The 21703-nt window shown below is 49.2% G+C and overlaps 1 protein-coding gene across 2 annotated transcripts in view; it reads right to left on the bottom strand.

Annotated features, from left to right (window-relative positions):
- The window catches only part of KIF15 (kinesin family member 15), a 162934-nt gene that overhangs the window by 141054 nt on the left and 177 nt on the right, over positions 1-21703 (bottom strand). For both annotated transcript variants that reach the window (XM_077491569.1, XM_077491570.1), the window contains exons 2-6: positions 15869-15902; positions 15592-15775; positions 13028-13104; positions 9172-9209; positions 6352-6449 (exon numbers count right to left, since the gene is read on the bottom strand). In XM_077491569.1, the coding sequence (XP_077347695.1) occupies positions 6352-6449; positions 9172-9209; positions 13028-13104; positions 15592-15775; positions 15869-15902 (431 nt within the window). The remainder of the gene's footprint in view (positions 1-6351; positions 6450-9171; positions 9210-13027; positions 13105-15591; positions 15776-15868; positions 15903-21703) is intronic.

The raw sequence follows: 21703 nt of genomic DNA, 5'->3' as shown, positions 1-21703 counted from the left end.
AATAAATCAAACACTCTCCTGTCCCACAGTCCAGCAGGAACCCCCCCTTCTCTCCAAGGCGCCGGCTTTCTAAGACCCCTTTCAAACTGGAGTGTTTTGCAGGTTCTATATGGTTAAAAATAGCGCCTGCAAAACGCCCTAATACAGCTGCTCCAGTCACTCCAATGTGAAAGCCAGAGGGCTTTCACACTGGAGCGGTGCTCTGGCAGGGCGTCAAAAGTCCTGCCAGCAGCTTCTTAGGAGCAGTGAACTCACCGCTCCTCCACCGCTGCACCCCTTTGAAATCAATGGGGCAGTGCTGCGATACTGGAGCGCCGGTTTCCGGAAGATTTAACCCCTTTTCGACCGCTAGCGGGGGTTAAAACTCTACGCCACTTTACCGTCAAGTAGTGGTGCTAAAAGTAGCGTTGCTTTACCACCGACGGCTCAGTGTGAAAGAAGTCTAACTGTGGGCATCCGGCCGTGGCTTCACAGCCGGGCGAGCACTGCGCATGCGCGAGCCATGCTGTGAATGGCCGGGCAATCTTCTGGGACCTGTGACGTGTCCCAGAAGAATGCAGGGAGGGAGGGGGGAGAGGTGATCTTCCTTCTGGCACCGTGGAGCCAGGGGAGGAAGTGGGAGCTGGGTGCCTGTAAAAACAGGCCACCTGCTCCTCCCCCCAAAAAATGACATGCCAAATGTGGCATGTCAGGGGGGTCACCTGAACTGAAAGCGGAAGTTCCATTTTTAGGTGGAACTCCACTTTAAGTCAATCTTGCAGACCACTCCTTGCTCTGAAGTTAGCAAGTCAAGCTAACGAAACACAGGGTCATGTCAGCACGTCTATGATGAGGACGGGCATAGTCTGCAACTAATGCGGCTTTGTTTGGCAGTGGTGTAGTGACCCCGGGACCCCTTCCCCTGGATGTGGAGACATCATGCCCCATTCAGTAAGAGCTTTGGGCCCAGATGTAACAGGACAGTATCTGCAATCTGCACACAGGAACTGGGAGCTCTAGGTTGATGAGGTAGCGGAGATGGCCGAGGTGTTGAGATTCTAGTGTTTCCCTGCATGCTAATGTAGGAGGTCACTTGAGGCTTACATGCTGTGAATCAGAACTGGCTATGTCTCACCTCAACTGTACATCGGTCTCCAACATTCCCACCCTCTCCCCCTGCTTGATGAACTAAATCCCAGGAACCAATACTAGGGTGATTTCCCCTTTGTGCGAGTCACTACCAGCTAGAACTATAGGGATCATCTGTAGTCATTATGCAACGCCATTAAAAGCAAGCATCAGGATCAAGGAAGTACTCTGGGAAATGAGTTTCTTATACATGATTAATTCTGGAGTATACTTCTTAAAATCAAAGCCGCTTTGCAGTATCCACGCCAGTGAATATACACATCAGTGGTTTCTAGGAATCATATTTAAACCCCTTAGTGGATCAATCTGTTTTGCAATTATCCATTCAGTACCTAGATCTGATTAGTGTGATTGCTGGGATGTATGGATGCGAGTGTAGCTGCGACCTGTCCCAAGACAATGTTGACTTTAACTTGGTTGTGGAAGATTTTTCACTTGAATTCATTTGTTTTTTGATAGTTTAGTAAATTATGGTGCATTTTTTCTATATTAAAACATTTTTATTCAACTGTGGTTTTCTGCAGTGGTGACCTGTGACCTTCTTGGTAGGATCAGTTTCCTCCCTTCTGCAGTCTGTATTTTGGTAATGTGGACTGCGCCATATGAATGTTCATATGGAGATTGGTTGAGCCTGTTTTTTTTTATGGACGTATACTGAATTTCAGTTTAGCAGTTGATCCAGACAAAATGAATTGTTTTATGGACCTGATCAGACAGCATGTGTGAAAGGGGCCTTAGGGCTGGGGTAATATTCCTGTGATCTGTTAGGACTGACAAGCGGTGAACTGCCTTACTTCAGCTAAATCTGGGTAACCTCATGAGTGAATGAGGTTACCCCCATGGAACTACAGCTGTCCTCTGAGTTTGTCAACTTATTGTCCACCCCAGCTCTGTGGGTCATCCATTATTGCCTGCGAGCCAATACTTATGTTAAATCTGCAGCCACCTCTAATGCCCAAACCCCCCCAACCTTTTTTTTTTTTTTTTGCTTACCATCTCAGCATAACAGCATTACTATTGCACTTTAGCTACTCTTGGCTTGCTTCTAGCCATATATTTTTTTTATTTTTATTTTTTGCCACCTCAGTGAGTTTATTCGGGAGACTCAATTCACCTTTAAAGCGGAGGTCCACCCTAAAATGGACCTCCGCTCATCGGAATCCCCCCCCCCTCCGGCGCCACAATCGGCACCTTTCAGGGGGGAGGGGGGTGCAGTTACCTGGATAATCCAGGTAACTGCACCCACTTCCGGGCTAGCTCTCTGCGGAACGGGGCGTACGTTACGCCCCCGTTCCGCAAGCGCCCGCCCCCTTCAGCAAGTGCCCCGCTGCCTGCTGGGAAACACACAGCTCCCAGAGGCAGCGGGGACCGTCCGGATTGCGCCGCGCAGCTCGCGCATGCGCAGTAGGGAACCGGGAAATGAAGCCGAAAGGCTCCATTTCCTGATTCCCATACCCAAGATGGCGGCGGGACCCGGCAGCCGAGCGAGCGATCGGCTTCGGGTGCCGACATCGCGGGCGCGCTGGACAGGTAAGTGTCACTATTTAAAAGTCAGCAGCTGCAGTATTTGTAGCTGCTGGCTTTAAAAAAAAAAAAAAAAAAAAAAAAAAAAAACGCGGAGTCCCGGTGGACTCCCGCTTTAAAGTTCATCTATATCTCCTCCCACATTACACATCATTGTGGCTTATTTATTTAAATGTGTTCTATTAAATGGGGTTGATTTACAAGTAAGCAACCAGGATATCAAGTCTCGCTGCCTACGGCTCTTTTTAGCCTAACCACCATAGTTATTTATCTTATTCTACACCTAGGTGTTTTAATCTACCCGCTTCTCCCCTCCCCCGCCCCCCCCTCCTCTCAAGCCCACCCCCACCCCTCATTGCATAAGAAAACACATTAAACAACAAGGAGGAAAAAAAAATAAATACATGGCGAAAATAGCTAGGACAAATATAGAGACTACGAGACACACGATCTTTCTCGGCTGTCTATAGGGGAATCCCCAATTTCATCAATCCATAGCTCCATATCCTTTCAAACTTCTTACTATTACCCTGCTTAGTATAAAAAACCCTTTCATTACCAATTATTTTCCTTATATTCGTCAACCATGTTTCGGGTAATGGACTAGTATGTGACTGCCAATTTTGGGCAATTAGCCTCCTTGCCTGGAAAAGGCATCTAGTAACTGGTGTAAATATGTTTTTAGGGATTTTATATCCCTCCGGTATAGCCAACAAGCAGGTCCTCACTGTTGCATCCAGTGTCAAGCTGAAGATCTCATTTATGTGCTCTATTACCCGTGTCCAGTATCTAAAAAGCTTCGGGCACCTCCAAAACATATGGATGAAGTCTCCAACCTGACCACATCTAGGACACTGATCATTATCTCTCCACCCCATTTTAAACATTTTCCTAGGTGTATGATATACCCGGTGAAAAAAGAAAAGTTGGGAGACTTTCTGTGACGAAGAGATAGAAACCTTGGTTCCCTGATCCATTATCCAATCCCAATCGGGTATGGACACTGGTCCCACGTCCCTCTCCCATTTCCTTTTACTTTTGATCATACCGCTTCGATCTAATAATTTATCACCCAGCCTAGTATATATAAATGAAATCAAGCCTTTAAGCGTATCTCGGGACATAATTTGGGATAGCACCGGGATCTGGATCAGCTGTATCTCCTGTGATCTAAATTGGGCCTGAATTGCGTGTCTGACCTGGAGATATTTATAAAATGAGCGGTTTGATAAGGAGAATTCAGACCTTAAGTCAGCAAATGACCTAATATCTGAACCCTGAACCATTTGCGCTAACTTATGTATCCCTTGATTTACCCATTCCTTACATCTTTCAACTTTAAATAGCTCATCTAAATTCCTATTATCCCATAAGGGAGCCAACGCAGATACCTTCTGGTATCCCAATAAGGCCTTGGCTGTTTTCCAGAGTTTAGTAACCTGGATAGTTGTTGGGCAGTGCATATTAAACGAATTTGCCTCCAACGCCTCCATAAGCGTATCGTGTGGACATCCTAGCATTAATAGCTTGTGGCAGGGATTAGCTTCATTTATTGCTATTGCTCCAGCTAAATGCTGCAACTGGGCCGCTAAATAGTAGAGTCTAGGGTATGGAATCGCCAACCCCCCTTCTTCCAATGGCTAGCCATATATTTATGCTGTGAATTGAAGTCTGTTTAATTGCAATATGAGCAACCACCATTAGGTTCTCTTGCTTTGGTTTCCTCCCAATTGATTTATAACCACTTTGCCTTTATTAATGCTCCCATTTATAGAACAGAAGAGTAATCCACTGTGCAAAAATATACTTGGCAACTAGTTTATTGATAGTAGTCAAAGACCGGACTATCTATATCGGATTTTATCGATACAACAATGACATTTTAATGTAGGGCTGGGTGGAGGGATTACCTTTTTGATTTGGCGTATTTCCCATATATTGCTAAATGGTTTACTGTCCTTAATAAAGATTTTTTTTATATTTATGGGCTTGTGTAGGACAGTGACAAAGTACAGATCATAAATACAGAACAAGTATATACAGTAGGGGAGGTCAGCAATTTAAGGTTTAGTTGGGACTTTCCCAGTCTGTTAAAAAATAAAAATAAACACACCACAATGGGTGGATTTTTCACCACACTGCAGAAGAGTTGAATTGAATTATATAGCAAATATCATAGGCACCTGGTGGTGAAATCTCTTCTCCCTCTTGTCTTGGGACCATCCTGAAAAGGCTGGATCATTTGGACAGCTGTATTCTCCAGTTATTTTAACATTATGAAGGGGAGCTTCCATTGCACAAGACAAGATATAAAACTCCTATAAGGGCACTTGGTTGAGTAAGAAATATGGCGGCTGCCATTGCTTACCCCTTTCTGAAAAGTGTTGCCAACTACCTGTGACTGAACAAGCCAAGACCAAGTATTGTCAGAACTACTTAAAGTGCAGTCATTTTTTCATCTTTCCATCTTCTGCCCTTGCGGTTTTAAAGCGTTGTTCCAGACACAATTTTTATCATTTTTTTTTTTTTTTAAAGTCAACAGCTACAAACACTGTAGCTGCTGACTTAATAAGAACACTTACATGTACAGCGAGCCGACGATGTCCATTAGATCCATTAGATCAGGCGCCGGCGCCACAATCTTAAGGGAAACAGGCAGTGGAGCCTTGCGGCTTCACTGCTCGTTTCCTACTGTGCATGTGTGAGTCACAGTTTTGTGAATGCCCCCGTTGTTTTCTGGGGGACACACATGTCCCGGAAGACAACGGGGCAGCTCGCCGAAGAGGAGGAAGCGCAGCGGAATAAGAAGAGTCAGATTAGGAAGACTGCCTAGGAACAGGGGTTTCTGATAAGTAAAAAAAAAAATTCTCAATTTTTTTTTTTGTGAATGTTAATGTAATTTTTTTTTTAGGATGGCCCTCTGCTTTAACTTTGGATAGTAAAAACAAAAAACAAGTTGTGCCAGTAAATACCATATACAGCCAACGTCTTGTTTCTTGTCTGGTCATTAGTCTAGGCTTATGACATCATCCATAGCTCTCTCGCTCACTCTGAGAGTTTGCCAGGAAGGTAGAGGAATGAGTCAAAAGGGCCAATGAGAGCTGTGTGTAAATCCAGGAAGTGAACAGGCAGCAGCTTCAGCTGCCCACAGTTAAAATGGATGCAGCCAAACAGTAGAGGGAGATTTCTGCAGCATATTTGGAAAGTACAGAATCACAGTATATATAAAATAAAAGAACATGGTTGGAGGGAAGCTTCAGAATGACAAAGATGTTTTTATTGCAAATTATATTAGCAGACTGAAGCTCATCTTTAATGTTGGCATGGTGGAGTTCAGAAAAAACTGCCTCCGTATTTCAGAAAGATTGCCCCCATATTTCCCCTTGGCACAGGTTTACGTTAAGACTTACAGCATGGATATATCAGAGGCTTTGGTATATTGGCACCAAATAGTTTTCTAACCATTCTTGGAACGTAAACACCTGTAGAGTGAGTATATAGCCCCAAAGAAGGGATGCACTTGCCCTAACAAATGTTCGAACGCAAATGTAAGCTTTGTTCAAGAAAATAAGACAAGGTCACTTTGTGAGAATTGGGTTAGCTTTGCTTATGCATTACAGGTAGCAAATGATTCATGGAACCACATCTGCATTTTTCTTCTTTTCACATAAGACAACAGAATGCAAAACAAACGCATACCTTTTCTCTCTCGCGATTTATTAAGAAGAACAAATACTCAAAACTCCTTGGAATAACCCCTCTCAGGTTATGAGTAAAGTTATCAGAATCAGATGGCCCTAGGAGAGAAAACGATATAGTGTTAGAGCTCATTTACATGGGCCATTTTGGATGCATGGTTACATACGAAAAGCAATGTCTGAATGCAAACACCTGTGCATACCCAATGCAGAAAATGACGATTCTTGGCTTGTGGATGGGCCCATTCATTAAAGTGGTTCTAAAAGGCAGAAGTTTTTTTTTTTTTTTTTTACCTTAATGCATTCTAAAAAAAAAAAAAAAAAAAAAAAAAACCCACCCCAGGGTGCAGCCCCCCCCCACCCTTTATACTTACCTGAGCCCCTCCTCGATCCAGCAATGTGCATCAGAGCAGCGGTTCTCCCAGGTCATTGGCTCGTACAACAGTGGGATCCAATGGCTCCTGCCAATCACAGCCAGTGAGACAATAAGAAAAGAGCAGAGAAAGGGGCACAATGTTCATTCACAGGAGTGTGGCTCTGGAGTAAGCCTGTTTGAGTGTCCCCATAGCAAGAGGCTTGCTATGGGGGGGGGGAGCCAGGACTGCCAGTGGGGGACCTAAAAAGTAGAGGATCGGGGCTGCTCTGTGCAAAACCATTGCATAAAAGTATAACATGCTAGGTTTCGTGTTTTTTTATTTACAACCTTCACAGGTAGGAGAGTTTCCCTGCATTAAGGAAAAAAAACAAAAACAAACAAACACCTTCTGAACCCCCCCCCCAATATATCTTTGCCTGATCTCCATCAATCGCTGTGCCCAAGAACAGCAACAGGAGCTATTTGGGGGGGAGCCCAGGCAGGGGACCACAGAAGAGTAAGATTGGGGGTTCCCTGTGCAAAAGTAGTAGAGCTAAATGGATAGAAAGCGCCTAGAGGCGATTTCGTTCGCATTGTGCGCTACACAAGTATTTCATTGCATTCATTCATTCAGAAAGCGATTTGTCTCATTCTGGGTATCATCTTTTTGAATTACTGCCATAATTCAGAAGTAGTAGGGCAAGGGCCAATCAATTTTGGGGAAGCCTTACCCAAGAGCTATTACGACAATAAATATATAAACAGCTGCTCTTACTGGAGGGGGTGATTGAATTATTGTTGTACGGGCACTATGGGTCCATGCCATCACAAGTGGGTAAGGTCTCAGGAGGACATCGCCATGCCCCATAGCCATGTAAGAACTGTCATACATTGGAGCTCAGAGAATGGCGGTAGCCAGTGTTGGAGGAGGATCTTTTTTTTCCCCTCTCAGCATGTCAGCAGGGGCAGAGGAAGACAACATCGCTATTGGCGGTGGAGCTACAATGGGGGACATTCTTCATTGTCTATAAAGGACTTGTCAAAAACAGTCTATTTTTTTTATTTTATTTTTTGTAACACTACACTTTTTTTTTTTTGGTGAATGGGTAGGGGTAGTTTACCCCATACTCATCCACACAGGGGGAACATAATCCCCTTTGTTAAAAGGGGCTTCAAGATTCCAATAAGCCTCTGCCAACAGACCCCCACAACCACCAGCCAGGGTTGACGAGCAGAGTCCCGCCCCCCCCTCCAATGTTGAGGGCATATGGCCTGGTATGGTTCCCCCTTAGGATCCATACTAGACTCAAAGGGCCCGGTATGGATTTGGGGGGAGGGGGAAGAGACACCGCCACAATGATTTTTTTGGGGGGGAATTTTACATTGCATACACTTAATCTCAGAGCACAAGTCACATGCCACAAGTCGGAGCAGTTAAGATAATGATCCGACTTGGCTGAAATTGTGCCCAAATCAGACCAAAGTAGTGCAGGAACCTTTCTCAAAGTCAGACCGACACAAGTCAGACCCTTTAAGATGGCTCTCATAGGGAACACAGTGCACATGTTGGACCAGTGTGAACCGGCCCTTAATGAGTCTCCGTAATTTAGAATGTTCAATAAGTCACCTGATCCAATATTTTAACCACTTAAGCCCTGTAACATTTTGCTGGACAAAGACAAGAGCACTTTTTGCGATTCGCCACTGCATCGCTTTAACGGACAATTGCGTGGACTTACAACGTAGCTCCCAAACAAAAATTGACGTCTTTTTTTTCCCCACAAATAGAGCTTTCTTTTGGTGGCATTTGATCACCCCTGCAGTTTATTTTTTGCACTATAAACAAATTTTGTTTTACATTTTGCTATAATAAATATCCCCCCCCCCCCCAAACAAAAATGTAAATTATATACATATGTACACACACATACATGTATTCCTCAGTTTAGGCCGATACGTATTCTACATATTTTTGGTAAAACAAAAAAAAAAAATAGCAATAAGCGTTGGATTGACAAACGTTATAGTGTTTACAAAATAGGGGATAGTTCTATGCCATTTTTATTATTTAATTTTTTTTAAGAATGTCCTGAGGAGTGATTCTAACTGTGTGATCTCTCTTGATCACAGGGAGCAGAGATCAATGACACTGTCACTAGGCAGAACGGGGAGATGCTTGTTTACATTAGCATCTCCCATTCTTCCTCTCCGTGAGACGATCGCGGGTATCCTGCGACCCCGCTCACGGAGTTTGGCGCGCACGCAGGCCGCCTCTTAAAGCACAGTGTGCGGTACGTTAGTTTGCCTTATGAGCCCTTCTGCCGACGTATATCGGCGTGAGGTGGTCAGCAAGTGGTTAAGGGATAAGTTCACCTTTTAGGAAAAATAAATAAATAAATAAAATAAAAGAAATGCACATTTTTATAGGCTGCAGCATTGTGAAGACGTTACTTGTGTATTGCTTACCAAGCATTGTAAAGGTCTTCCCTGAACCTGTCTGCCCACTGCAATAAAAAAGGAAAAAAAAAAATCATGTTAGTATTAAATATAAAAATCCACAAAATGTACAACTAAGGGCTTGTTCACACAAAAATTCGGTGCCGGAAAAGCACATTTTGTGTGCGTATCCTGCGCCGAGACAAACGCAGGTGCCAATTGTTAATGGCACCCCAAGCACAGCTCTCACACTTGCAGCCACCAAAAAAAAATATATCTATCTATCCAATCATAAAAAGTGTGTTTACTTTGATTTTAGAAAGCAGGTTTAAATGGGAGACGTTTCAGAGACTCTCCCTTTTTGTATATTTAGGGGCAAGGGCCAGGTTGTTTTGTGGTACTTGATACCATATCACAATACTAAGTTCACTACATTATGCATCCAGAGAGCCAATGATTTGTTTTCCTGGTTCAGAAATGAGAGATCAAAAAAAGGGGGAGAGACAGCTCAGAGAATTTTTTTTTTTTTTTTTTTTTATAAAAGCATACCCATTCACATGAGGGGGGGTAAGAGGGAGGAGGCGGGACCTGGGGGCCCCCTTCCAAATTCCGACAAGCCCCCTGGCTGCAGACCCACACAAACACCAGCCAGGGTGGTCGGAAGAGGGGGCAAAGTGCTTTGAGGGCATACGGCCTGCATGCTCGGATAAGGGTCTGGTTTGGATTTTGGGGGGGGGACCCCAAGCCATTTTCTCTTTCACATTTAGGCATGTGGTGGGGGGGAGGGGGGGGCGTGGAATCCCTCAGAATCTGCACCGGTTTGCTTTCATTTTTTTTTAAAACATTCAGCTGTCAGCAGGGAATTCTGCCTAGCAACAAGTCACACTGATCTCTGCTCCCTGTGATTGGAGCAGAGATCAGTGATCACTAACACAGCCATGACCCCGTTAGTAACATGCCCCTAGGACACAATTAACCCCTACACTGCCACCTCCTGGTTAACCCCTTCACTGCCAGTGTCATTTACACAGGAATCAGGGCATTTGTATAGCACTGATTACTGTATAAATGACAATGGTCCCAAAAATGTGTCAGCCATAATGTCGCAGTAAAAAAAAAAAAATAAAAAAAAAAATAAAAATAAATCACTGATCGCCGCCATTACTATTTTATTAATAAAAATGCCATAAAACTATTTTGTAAACGCTATAAATTTTGCACAAACCAATCAATCGCTTATTGCGATTTTTTTTTACCAAAAATATGTAGAAGAATACGTATCGCCTAAACTGAGGAAAAAATTTTTTTTCTATTATTTTTGATATTTATTATAGCAAAAAATAATGCTTTTTTTCAAAATTGCTGCTCTTTTTTATTAGCACAAAAAATAAAAACTACAGGGGTGATCAAATACCACCAAAAGAAAGCTCTATAAGGACATCAATTTTGATTGGGAGCCACGTCGCACGACCGCGCAATTGTCAGTTAAAGCGACGCAGTGCCAAATCGCAAAAAGTGGTCTGGTCTTAAGCCAGCAAAATGGTCCGGTCTGAAAGTGGTTAAAAAAAAATAAATAAAAAAAAAAACACTCAGTGGATGTCGTCCGCCAACATCCGTTTTTCGTACGTTCTTTTTTAAATGGAAGAAAAGGAAAAGCTGAACTTAAACGGAGACATATGTCTGATCAGACATATGTATGTCCATTTTTTCATCCACCAATTGATTTAGGAGAAGAAAAAATAAATAAAAAGGGGGGAAAGAACGCCATGTGAAAGGACCCTTGGGGTGTTCTCAGTATTAGAGAACTCAATACTAAGCTCCAAAGCGCCCTGACCATAGAGTTCTGCTTTCATATTATTTTGCTAATACAATTATATAAAAATAAATATCAATTCATTGCAACCATGACTGATTTCTGCATTCGACATCTGTATTTCAATGTCAATGCAAAAAATTATATTTCAGTAAGGATATATATTTTTAGTCACAGCTCTATCCAGCAGTAAAGACTAAGAAAATGCAAATCCTTCCAACCCTATCACTGATGCCCTTTAGCTGAAATTGTGTCATCAATGGCCTGGTCCTATTGAGAATCCACTCAGCGATGGCGAACCTATGGCACGTGTGCCACAGAGCCCACTCTGGGCATGCAGGAGCTCTGGGCACAAAGTCTCCTCACACTTCACTAGGAGGACAAAGCACCCAGCGTCCTGTCCTGGCACTGCCTACCTCCTCCAGATCACATAGCACTTTGACTCAGCAGGCAACTCTTTGGAAAAAGTGCTGTGGGATCGACTCACAGACTGGCCAATCACCTCCCTTGGCCAGGGAATGAACAGTCAATTGATTGGCGCAGAAGGAGAAGTGGGTGTTTGTTTGCCCTGGGGGGGTTCACCTGTATGCAGCCGCTTCATTCCATTGTTGAGAAAGCCCAGAGCGGCCAGTGATGAGCCACACCACGTGACCATGTTCTGTGCTATGGCGATAGCAGGAGAGGTGTGTATGGGCAGAGGGAGCAAGACTGGCTACATGAGTGACACTGCACCACTGCCATACCACAGCAGGGGGGGGGGGGTACCAGATGTGTGATGGAGAGGAAAGTGTACCATGAACTGCATGGAGGGGTGTGATGCATGGTGAGGAGGTGTGAGTTACATGGTGATGTATAATATGCTTTAGCTTACTGATGTGATGTGGCCGGACAGAGAGGTGTGAGCTGACAGCAAATACATAATATGTGCTAGAAGTTTACAGTGTGATGGAGATGTGCTGCATGGCAATGGATGTTGGCACTTTGAAATAATTTAGTTTTTATGTTGCAGTTTGGGTACTCGGCTAAAAAAGGGTCGCCATCACTGCACTGAATGGAAGGTGATGCAGCATATATGCTTGTATAGTAAAAGCAGTAAACATCCCGCGAGAGACTAAAGCATGATCATCTGCATCCAAGATGATTTCTTTTGAACCACCTCACATATGGTCAAAAGTTACCATACTCCATTGTCCATCTTTTTCATAGAAAAATAAAAACAAAATGCTTTTTTTTGTAGTAGAAGTTTGGCAGATATAGAGAAGACTAGCTTTAAACAATGAATCCAGGCATTTTGTTTTTTTTAATCATGAATAGAATGGGGAAACATTAAAACCTTATCAGGGTTTGATCTCAGTTTTTTTTCTGTTTAGAAGATCTCGAATCTCTGTTCTGTCTTCAAGAAAATAAGTGATGTGGAGTGGGGAATCTCCCTGATGGGGACACCACAATTAAACCCTACGAGGCAAAATTTAGGTTTAACAAACAAAAATCAAAAAAAAAAAAATAACACACAACTGTGAAAGAGCAGCCATCACTCCACCACACTAATCAAGCCTGGCTGTGACTGCTGCCTTTGTGGTTACAGCGCTTTCGATCACCTTAATTTTTTTTAAATGGGTCCATTGCATCAGGTGAGGAGACACCCGATTGGACACATGGGTGATACTCTGGTGGCAGTCCATGGTGGAAGATTTGTGATACTTTGGAAGACGTACCTTTACTTCACTACATGAACTGTAGTGGCTTTTTTTGTTTTTTTCTGGGCACTTACAATCTAATTGGATGATCTAACCTAATTGGATGATATTTGGTACGGATCTCATGAATTTGTTTACTTACAACCTGGTTGGATGATGTATGGTATTGTTTTCACACATTTAAAAATTTTCTGCACATGGTTTTGTAAATGTATGAGCTTCGCTGTTTACTTGCACATTTGAGTCAACATTTGGTTATGTTAAGTAGCACTTCATTGTTAGGAAAGGCTAGTTTATCAACTATTTAAAAAAAAAAAAAAAAAAAAAAAAAAAAAAAAAAGGGAAAGGGATTAGACAGAACCAGCTGTATACTTACTAAGCAAAGATAGTGCCATTGTAACCAGTCATACAGGATTCGATAATATTTTTTGCCACACATGAAAAAACGGACTCCTGCAATTATAAAGAGAAGAGAGGGGGGGGGGGGGAGAGAATGTTTTAAACAAAAACAAAACAAAAAATTGTTTAAAGTACAGAAGAAGAAATCATGTGCTCCAAAAATCTCTCATTAAGAGTACTAATTTACCATTTTCTAACTACTCCACCCAAAAATAGAAATAATAATATCAGCAGCAGGAAGATGCTTCCTTGTATGGCAAGAATGGAGAATGAAGTGTGTGCGACACTCCAACAAGTGGCCAACATCAGTGACCCCCCCTGCAACCTATGCAAAATGAACTAGCCCCTGATGCTCAGCCTGACCAGCTAACTCACACCTATGCAATTTTAGTGCTTTTTGCATTTTTCAGATTTGTACTACAGAACGTGTTCCATAGGAGACCATGTTAAATGGACTGTAGTGCAAATCTGCAAAATGCAGTAAAAATGCATAGATGTGAATCAGGCCTTAGCACACCTTTCGAGATAGGGCAAGTGCTGAGGCAATCCCAATTCATTTAGAAATGTGTAGCATGCTCTAGTTAATGAGCGCTAGAAGTGAGGATTTTCTGGACAGGGTAGGAAAGTTTGGGCAGGCCCATTTTCATTCTGGCCTGGGAGTGGCTCACGAAGAGTTGAGTGATTGACAGATGGCACCATCACCTCCCCCTTTCTTCTAGAACATCCTGGAAGGAGAGTTGGAGCTGCTTGAAATAGCAGGGGGGGGGGGCAGTGAGAGAAAACACATGCTCAAGCGCTAATGTTTAACCACTTGCCGACTGTGTCTGGCTCTCCTAGACAAAATCCCATACGGGTAAGTCCTACCCGTTTTCAGCCACCAGAGAGCATGCACGGCAGGGGACCAGATGCGCGTGGTCACAGGCTGTGCACGGACGGCAAGACAGAGATGTGTGTGTAAACATACACACATCCCTGTGCTGTCAGAGGAGTGGAGCCATATCGTTTCTTCTGATGGAGAATTTTTTTTTTTTTGGGATATTATAGTAATATATATATATATATTTTTTTTCAAAATGGCTGGTCATTTTGTTTATAGAGTAAAACATAAAAACCGCAGAGGTGATTAAATGGCACCAAAAGAAAGCTTTTTGTGGGGGGTGGGGGGGAAGGGAGCATATGTGATCATCTCCACTGCCACCAGAGACATCCAGAGCCCTCTCTCCCGCCACCGATAAAAGTGATCTTGCTGCGAATCCGCTGCATAGACCACTTCTAACTTAAAGAGAAACGCACGACCTTCCTGAAAATACTGCCATAACGGTATTTAACGTAAAAAAAAAAACGACGTACAGGTACGGTGATTTGCATGAAGTGGTTAAAGCGATGCAACTCAGCATCGCAAAAAATGGCCTGGCCATTAAGGGGGCAAAGTCAGCAGCTACAAACTTTTAATAATCGGACACTTAACTTTCCAAGGGTCCAGCGATGTGGGGGATCGAAGCCCCGCTAGTCTCCCCCTCCACTCGGAGGCATCGGCATTGTAACTGTGGGCGCCCGGCTGTGCCTTCCCATCTGGGCACCCACTGTGCATGCGGCGCCGCGATTGGCCACGCAATCACCGAGACGTGTCCCAGATGATTGACAAGAGGGAGTGGGTGGAGCTGATCTCCCTTCCTGCACAGAGGGAAGTGACGTCAAGAGCTCAGGCGCTGAAGGAGGCAGACTACGAGGGACCCCCTAGCAACAGGCATTTAGAGGTAAGCAAAAAAAAATAAAAAATCTTAATTTTTTTTTTTTTTTTTTTTTAGGGTGTCACTCCACATGTGGTTAATGAATCTATAAAAGCAAAAAAATAAATAAATAAATCATGCAGCTCTATTGTCAGGGATCTAGCACTGTGCCCAGCTGCAGTCTTCTTTCCCCTCTCCTCCTCTGCTCACAGGGACTCCGGCAGCAGAAGGAGCCATTGGCTACTGTCAATCAAATGCTGTGAGGAGGGCTGGGTGGGGCCAAGCCGTGATGGGTTTGTCTATGGAGCACAGCTTTATAGATGCAGATCAGGAGCTAGCATACATGTGACCCCATCGTAAGGGCCGGTTCACAATGCAGGCGATGCGAGGCGACACCGACTTGCCTCGCCGCGACCTCAGCGGCAACTTGCAGATGACTTCTGTATAGAAGTCAATGCAAGTCGCCCCGAGGTCGCCCAGAAGTAGTACAGGAACCTTTTTTCTGAGTCGGAGCGACTCGAGTCGCTCCTCTCAGAACGGTTCCATTGTACAGAACGGGGGCGACTTGCCAGAGCGCGGCGAGGCGAGGCGAGTCGTGTCGCCTTGCCCGCAGTGTGAACCGGCTCTAAGCGGCTTGCTGTAGGGGCACACTGAGAAGAGGAGGGGCCAGAAGTATCGGCGGGGGGACCCCAGAAGAGGAGGTTCAGGATTGCTCCATGCAAAACCATTGTTTACCATTTTAATAATAAACAAAAAAAATATATAATAAAAATTAAAAATCCAGACTTCACTTTAAGATAAGCACACAAACCTGAGTTGCATCCATATTTGCCACGTAATCAAATGTAAAGACCTTTGGCTCAGGTTTGGAATGCAAGCGAATCATCTTGGGAGACAGTACAGAGAGGCATAGCCCCTGGTCACCATCACTGCCCAGGTTTCCCGCGACAGGTGGCCGGATTCTTACAAATACTTTTATGGAATCACCATCAGGACTGTAAAGATGAAGGGGAAAAAACACCTCACATCATTCAAGAGTACAAAATAGATATCAAAGCCTGAATAGTATCATGAAGAATTGTATTTACCTTGTTAGGCAGGTGGGAATATCAACCAGATCACCTGTAAAAAAATAAAACAATTCTCACAATTAAATTAGGTCCATGAAGGGATTATAAAACCTTTACATTCCTCAAACATGTGAGCATAGCATTACCGTCAATCAGCTCTATTAGCCGTTTCAAAAACAGTCCATCTCTCCCCAAAATGTGATGCCTTGGAAGACTAAGCAGCACTTTTACTGATCTGTACACCTCAACAAAAGCCAACAGCTAAGCCCACCTGTACCCGTGAGATTGTCACCTGATGAGCAGGCATCCAATATACAGGCTGGGCAAGAGGCAAGATCGTGTTAAAGTGCAATTCTGCATATTTCAAAAGACATTCCCTCTGAATAAAAGGGGCAGGCTTTATCCTTAAATAGATCACTAAAATGATGCAAAAAAGTGTACTTGAAGAGGAAAATGCAGCGCTACCAGTGTATAGCAAAATATTTTAATTATCTTTAACTAACAGAGGAAGAGTTCCTGGGGGGGGGGGGGGGGGGGGACATGCAATATACAAGTGTTTTCCTATGTTCCCATTGAGGTGCAGGTCTATGAGGGCCAAAAACACTTCGTGACAGTTCACACCAGACGCAGTTCTGGGCACTTTTTTTCTGCACTAAAAATGCATGCACAGTGTTTTCCATGTATTCCATTGGCTCTAGTTCACACCTTGCAGTCAGTTTCAGGTCAGTTTTCGGTGCAGAAACTGACTGCATGGAGTGAACTAGAGCCATTGGAATACATGGAAAACAATGTGCATGTATTATGTGCAGAAAAACAGTGCACAGAACTGCATCTGCTGTGAACTGGCCCTGAAAGTGGTTTTAAAAGCAGAAGGTTTTTTGTTATCAAAAATGAATTCTATGCACAGAGATAAAAAAAAAAAAAAAAACACCTTCTGTGTGCAGCAGCAGCCCCCCCAAATACTTACCAGAGTCCCCTCTCTATCCAGTGATATTGCAAGGGTGTCTCGACTGCCCACCTCATTGGCTGAGACAGCAGTGTGGCACCATTGGCTGCTGCTGCCGCTGTCAAAGTCAGTCAGCCAATGAGTGAAAGGAGCGGGGCCTGGCAGACGGAAAGAGCGGGGCCTGGCAGACGGAAGGAGCCACATGATCCCACTCCTTGTGGAAGACTGAGGCCCTGAGCCATAGGATAGACCTCTATACATTTGGCTGGTGATTTTTGGATGGGCATATACAAAGACTGAGACTGCCTATCACTGACAATACGCCTTTGGGTGACAAATATCCTCTACTTTTTGAAGTCCCTGCAAATCTGAGATATGTTGCAGTGAAACTCCTTGGCCAAATGCACTCCTCTTAAGTGCTTACTGGGCCACAAGTGAACTACCATGGTCCATGACACTCTGGCCGATATCCATGCGTAGCTCTGACAGATCACTTCCACCTCACTTTTTAAGACATTTCTGCTGTTCGGTGGAACGTTTACATTTGAGACTTAAGTTACAGCTTTGGAAGTTTCAAGCCCTTTCAGTCCCTGAAGATCTACACTGTTTTTGAATCGCGTTGATGCTGCTGGTTGACAGCTCTCTGGCTTCCCTTTCAGCGGGCTTCACATCTGCCCACAACATTGTGTGTTTGCTTTTACCTTTTTAGAATTGTTATCATTTATGTTCGTCTTAAATATATTAATACCTTTTTATTTTTTTACGATTACCGTTTGTGGTCCATTTAAAAGCCCAATTTGAGGAAACCCATTTTTTTACTACATGTATCCGCGATGTCCACAAATCGCATAGTCAGCTAGCTGGGGCAAATGCTCTTTCGCTCCAGAGGGGGCTTCCTCCACCGCGCGACAGCTCCACAGAGGGGGAGCCCCGGCGCCGCGCGCGCGACAGCTCCACAGAGGGGGAGCCCCCGCCGCTCCCCCCCGCGCGACAGCTCCACAGAGGGGGAGCCCCCGCCGCGCGACAGCTCCACAGAGGGGGAGCCCCCGCCGCTCCCCCCGCGCGACAGCGACAGCTCCACAGAGGGGGAGCCCCCGCCGCTCCGCCCCCGTGCGACAGCTCCAGAGGGGGAGCCCCCGCCGCTCCGCCCCCGCGCGCGACAGTTCCACCGAGGGGGAGCCCCCGCCGCTCCCCCCGCGCGCGACAGTTCCACCGAGGGGGAGCCCCCGCCGCTCCCCCCCGCGCGCGTCAGTTCCACCGAGGGGGAGCCCCCGCCGCTCCCCCCCGCGCGCGACAGCTCCACCGAGGGGAAGCCCCCGCCGCTCCCCCCGCGCGCGACAGCTCCACCGAGGGGAAGCCCCCGCCGCTCCCCCCCGCGCGCGACAGCTCCACCGAGGGGAAGCCCCCGCGCGCGACAGCTCCACCGAGGGGAAGCCCCCGCGCGCGACAGCTTCACCGAGGGGAAGCCCCCGCCGCTCCCCCCGCACGACAGCTCCACAGAGGGGAAGCCCCCGCCGCTCCCCCCCGCACGACAGCTCCACAGAGGGGAAGCCCCGCCTCTCCCCCCCCGCACGACAGCTCCACAGAGGGGAAGCCCCGCCGCCCCCCCCCCCCGCACGACAGCTCCACAGAGGGGAAGCCCCGCTGCTCCCCCCACCCCCACCACTCGACAGCTCTACAGAGGGGAAGCCCCGCCGCTCCACAGAGGGGGGGTCCCCCGTCGCTTCACCCCGCGACAGCTCCACATGGGGGGGGCTGTGACAGCTCCAGAGGGGGGCCCGTCGCTTTCCCCAGCCCGCGACAGCGCCACAGAGGGGGGCCCGTCACTTCCCCCACCTCGCGACAGCGCCACAGAGGGGGGCCCGTCACTTCCCCCACCTCGCGACAGCGCCACAGAGGGGGGCCCGTCACTTCCCCCACCTCGCGACAGCGCCACAGAGGGGGGCCCGTCACTTCCCCCACCTCGCGACAGCTCCACAGAGGGGGCCCGTCACTTCCCCCACCTCGCGACAGCTCCACAGAGGGGGGCCCGTCACTTCCCCCACCTCGCGACAGCTCCACAGAGGGGGGCCCGTCACTTCCCCCACCTCGCGACAGCTCCACAGAGGGGGGCCCGTCACTTCCCCCACCCCGCGACAGCTCCACAGAGGGGGGCCCGTCACTTCCCCCACCTCGCGACAGCTCCACAGAGGGGGGCCCGTCACTTCCCCCACCTCGCGACAGCTCCACAGAGGGGGGCCCGTCACTTCCCCCACCTCGCGACAGCTCCACAGAGGGGGGCCCGTCACTTCCCGCACCTCGCGACAGCTCCACAGAGGGTGGCCGCGACAGCTCCACAGAGGGGGGCCCGTCACTTCCCCCACCTCGCGACAGCTCCACAGAGGGGGGCCCGTCACTTTGCGACAGCTCCACAGAGGGGGGCCCGTCACTTCCCCCACCCCGCGACAGCTCCACAGAGGGGGGCCCGTCACTTCCCCCACCCCACGACAGCTCCACCGAGGGGAGCTCCCGCTCGCCCCCGCCGCTCCCCCCCGCACGACAGCTCCACAGAGGGGAAGCCCCGCCGCTCCCCCCCCGCACGACAGCTCCACAGAGGGGAAGCCCCGCCGCTCCCCCCCCGCACGACAGCTCCACAGAGGGGAAGCCCCGCCGCTCCCCCCCCGCACGACAGCTCCACAGAGGGGAAGCCCCGCCGCTCCCCCCCCGCACGACAGCTCCACAGAGGGGAAGCCCCGCCGCTCCCCCCCCGCACGACAGCTCCACAGAGGGGAAGCCCCGCCGCTCCCCCCCCGCACGACAGCTCCACAGAGGGGAAGCCCCGCCGCTCCCCCCCCGCACGACAGCTCCACAGAGGGGAAGCCCCGCCGCTCCCCCCCCGCACGACAGCTCCACAGAGGGGAAGCCCCGCCGCTCCCCCCCCGCACGACAGCTCCACAGAGGGGAAGCCCCGCCGCTCCCCCCCCCCGCACGACAGCTCCACAGAGGGGAAGCCCCGCCGCTCCCCCCCCCCGCACGACAGCTCCACAGAGGGGAAGCCCCGCCGCTCCCCCCCCCCGCACGACAGCTCCACAGAGGGGAAGCCCCGCCGCTCCCCCCCCGCACGACAGCTCCACAGAGGGGAAGCCCCGCCGCTCCCCCCCCGCACGACAGCTCCACAGAGGGGAAGCCCCGCCGCTCCCCCCCGCACGACAGCTCCACAGAGGGGAAGCCCCGCCGCTCCCCCCCGCACGACAGCTCCACAGAGGGGAAGCCCCGCCGCTCCCCCCCCGCACGACAGCTCCACAGAGGGGAAGCCCCGCCGCTCCCCCCCCGCACGACAGCTCCACAGAGGGGAAGCCCCGCCGCTCCCCCCCCCGCACGACAGCTCCACAGAGGGGAAGCCCCGCCGCTCCCCCCCCGCACGACAGCTCCACAGAGGGGAAGCCCCGCCGCTCCCCCCCCGCACGACAGCTCCACAGAGGGGAAGCCCCGCTGCTCCCCCCACCCCCACCACTCGACAGCTCCACAGAGGGGAAGCCCCGCCGCTCCACAGAGGGGGGGGCCCCGCAACAGCTCCACAGAGGGGGGGCCCCCCCGTCGCTTCACCCCGCGACAGCTCCACAGGGGGGGGGGCTGTGACAGCTCCAGAGGGGGGCCCGTCACTTTCCCCAGCCCGCGACAGCGCCACAGAGGGGGGCCCGTCACTTCCCCCACCTCGCGACAGCGTCACAGAGGGGGGCCCGTCACTTACCCCACCTCGCGACAGCTCCACAGAGGGGGGCCCGTCACTTACCCCACCTCGCGACAGCTCCACAGAGGGGGGCCCGTCACTTCCCCCACCTCGCGACAGCTCCACCGAGGGGGGCCCGTCACTTCCCCCACCTCGCGACAGCTCCACCGAGGGGGGCCCGTCACTTCCAGCACCTCGCGACAGCTCCACCGAGGGGGGCCCGTCACTTCCAGCACCTCGCGACAGCTCCACAGAGGGGGGCCCGTCACTTCCAGCACCTCGCGACAGCTCCACAGAGGGTGGCCGCGACAGCTGCACAGAGGGGGGCCCGTCACTTCCCCCACCTCGCGACAGCTCCACAGAGGGGGGCCCGTCACTTTGCGACAGCTCCACAGAGGGGGGCCCGTCACTTCCCCCCACTTCGCGACAGCTCCACAGAGGGGGGCCCGTCACTTCCCCCCACCCCGCGACAGCTCCACAGAGGGGGGCCCGTCACTTCCCCCCACCCCGCGACAGCTCCACAGAGGGGGGCCCGTCACTTCCCCCCACCCCGCGACAGCTCCACAGAGGGGGGCCCGTCACTTCCCCCACCCCGCGACAGCTCCACAGAGGGGGGCCCGTCACTTCCCCCACCCCGCGACAGCTCCACAGAGGGGGGCCCGTCACTTCCCTCACCCCGCGACAGCTCCACAGAGGGGGGCCGCGACAGCTCCACAGAGGGGGGGGCCCGTCACTTCCCCCACCCCGCGACAGCTCCACAGAGGGGGGCCCGTCACTTACCCCCACCCCGCGACAGCTCCACACAGAGGGGGGTCCCGTCACTTACCCCATCTCGCGACAGCTCCACACAGAGGGGGGCCGTGACAGCTCCACATAGGGGGCCCCCGTCCCTTCTCTCCCCCCGCGACAGCTCCACAGAGGGGAGCCCCGTCACTTACCCGATGAACCCATAGACCTGCACTATGTCGTCCTCCTCCCAGCCAGGTGAGGGGGGGGGGGGGGGGATTGTCCCTGAGGCCGGGTACAGCCATGTTATCCTGTTATCTCCTATAACCCTCTCATAGTACATGTATCTAGTAGTAGTCAGTCCCAGGACTTGTTCTATAAATACTCAGCTGGATAAAAAAACACATCCATATGGATGGGACTAACTACTAGCAGATATACAGACCATGGCCGGGACATGGGAGAGGAACGA

This window comes from Lithobates pipiens, unplaced genomic scaffold (assembly GCF_037356315.1).
Source record: "Lithobates pipiens isolate NorthernLeopardFrog02 unplaced genomic scaffold, aLitPip1_a1.2 Scaffold_19, whole genome shotgun sequence".
In the NCBI taxonomy this organism is placed as follows: Eukaryota; Metazoa; Chordata; class Amphibia; order Anura; family Ranidae; genus Lithobates; species Lithobates pipiens.
This window is presented reverse-complemented; position numbering and strand designations above follow the sequence as displayed.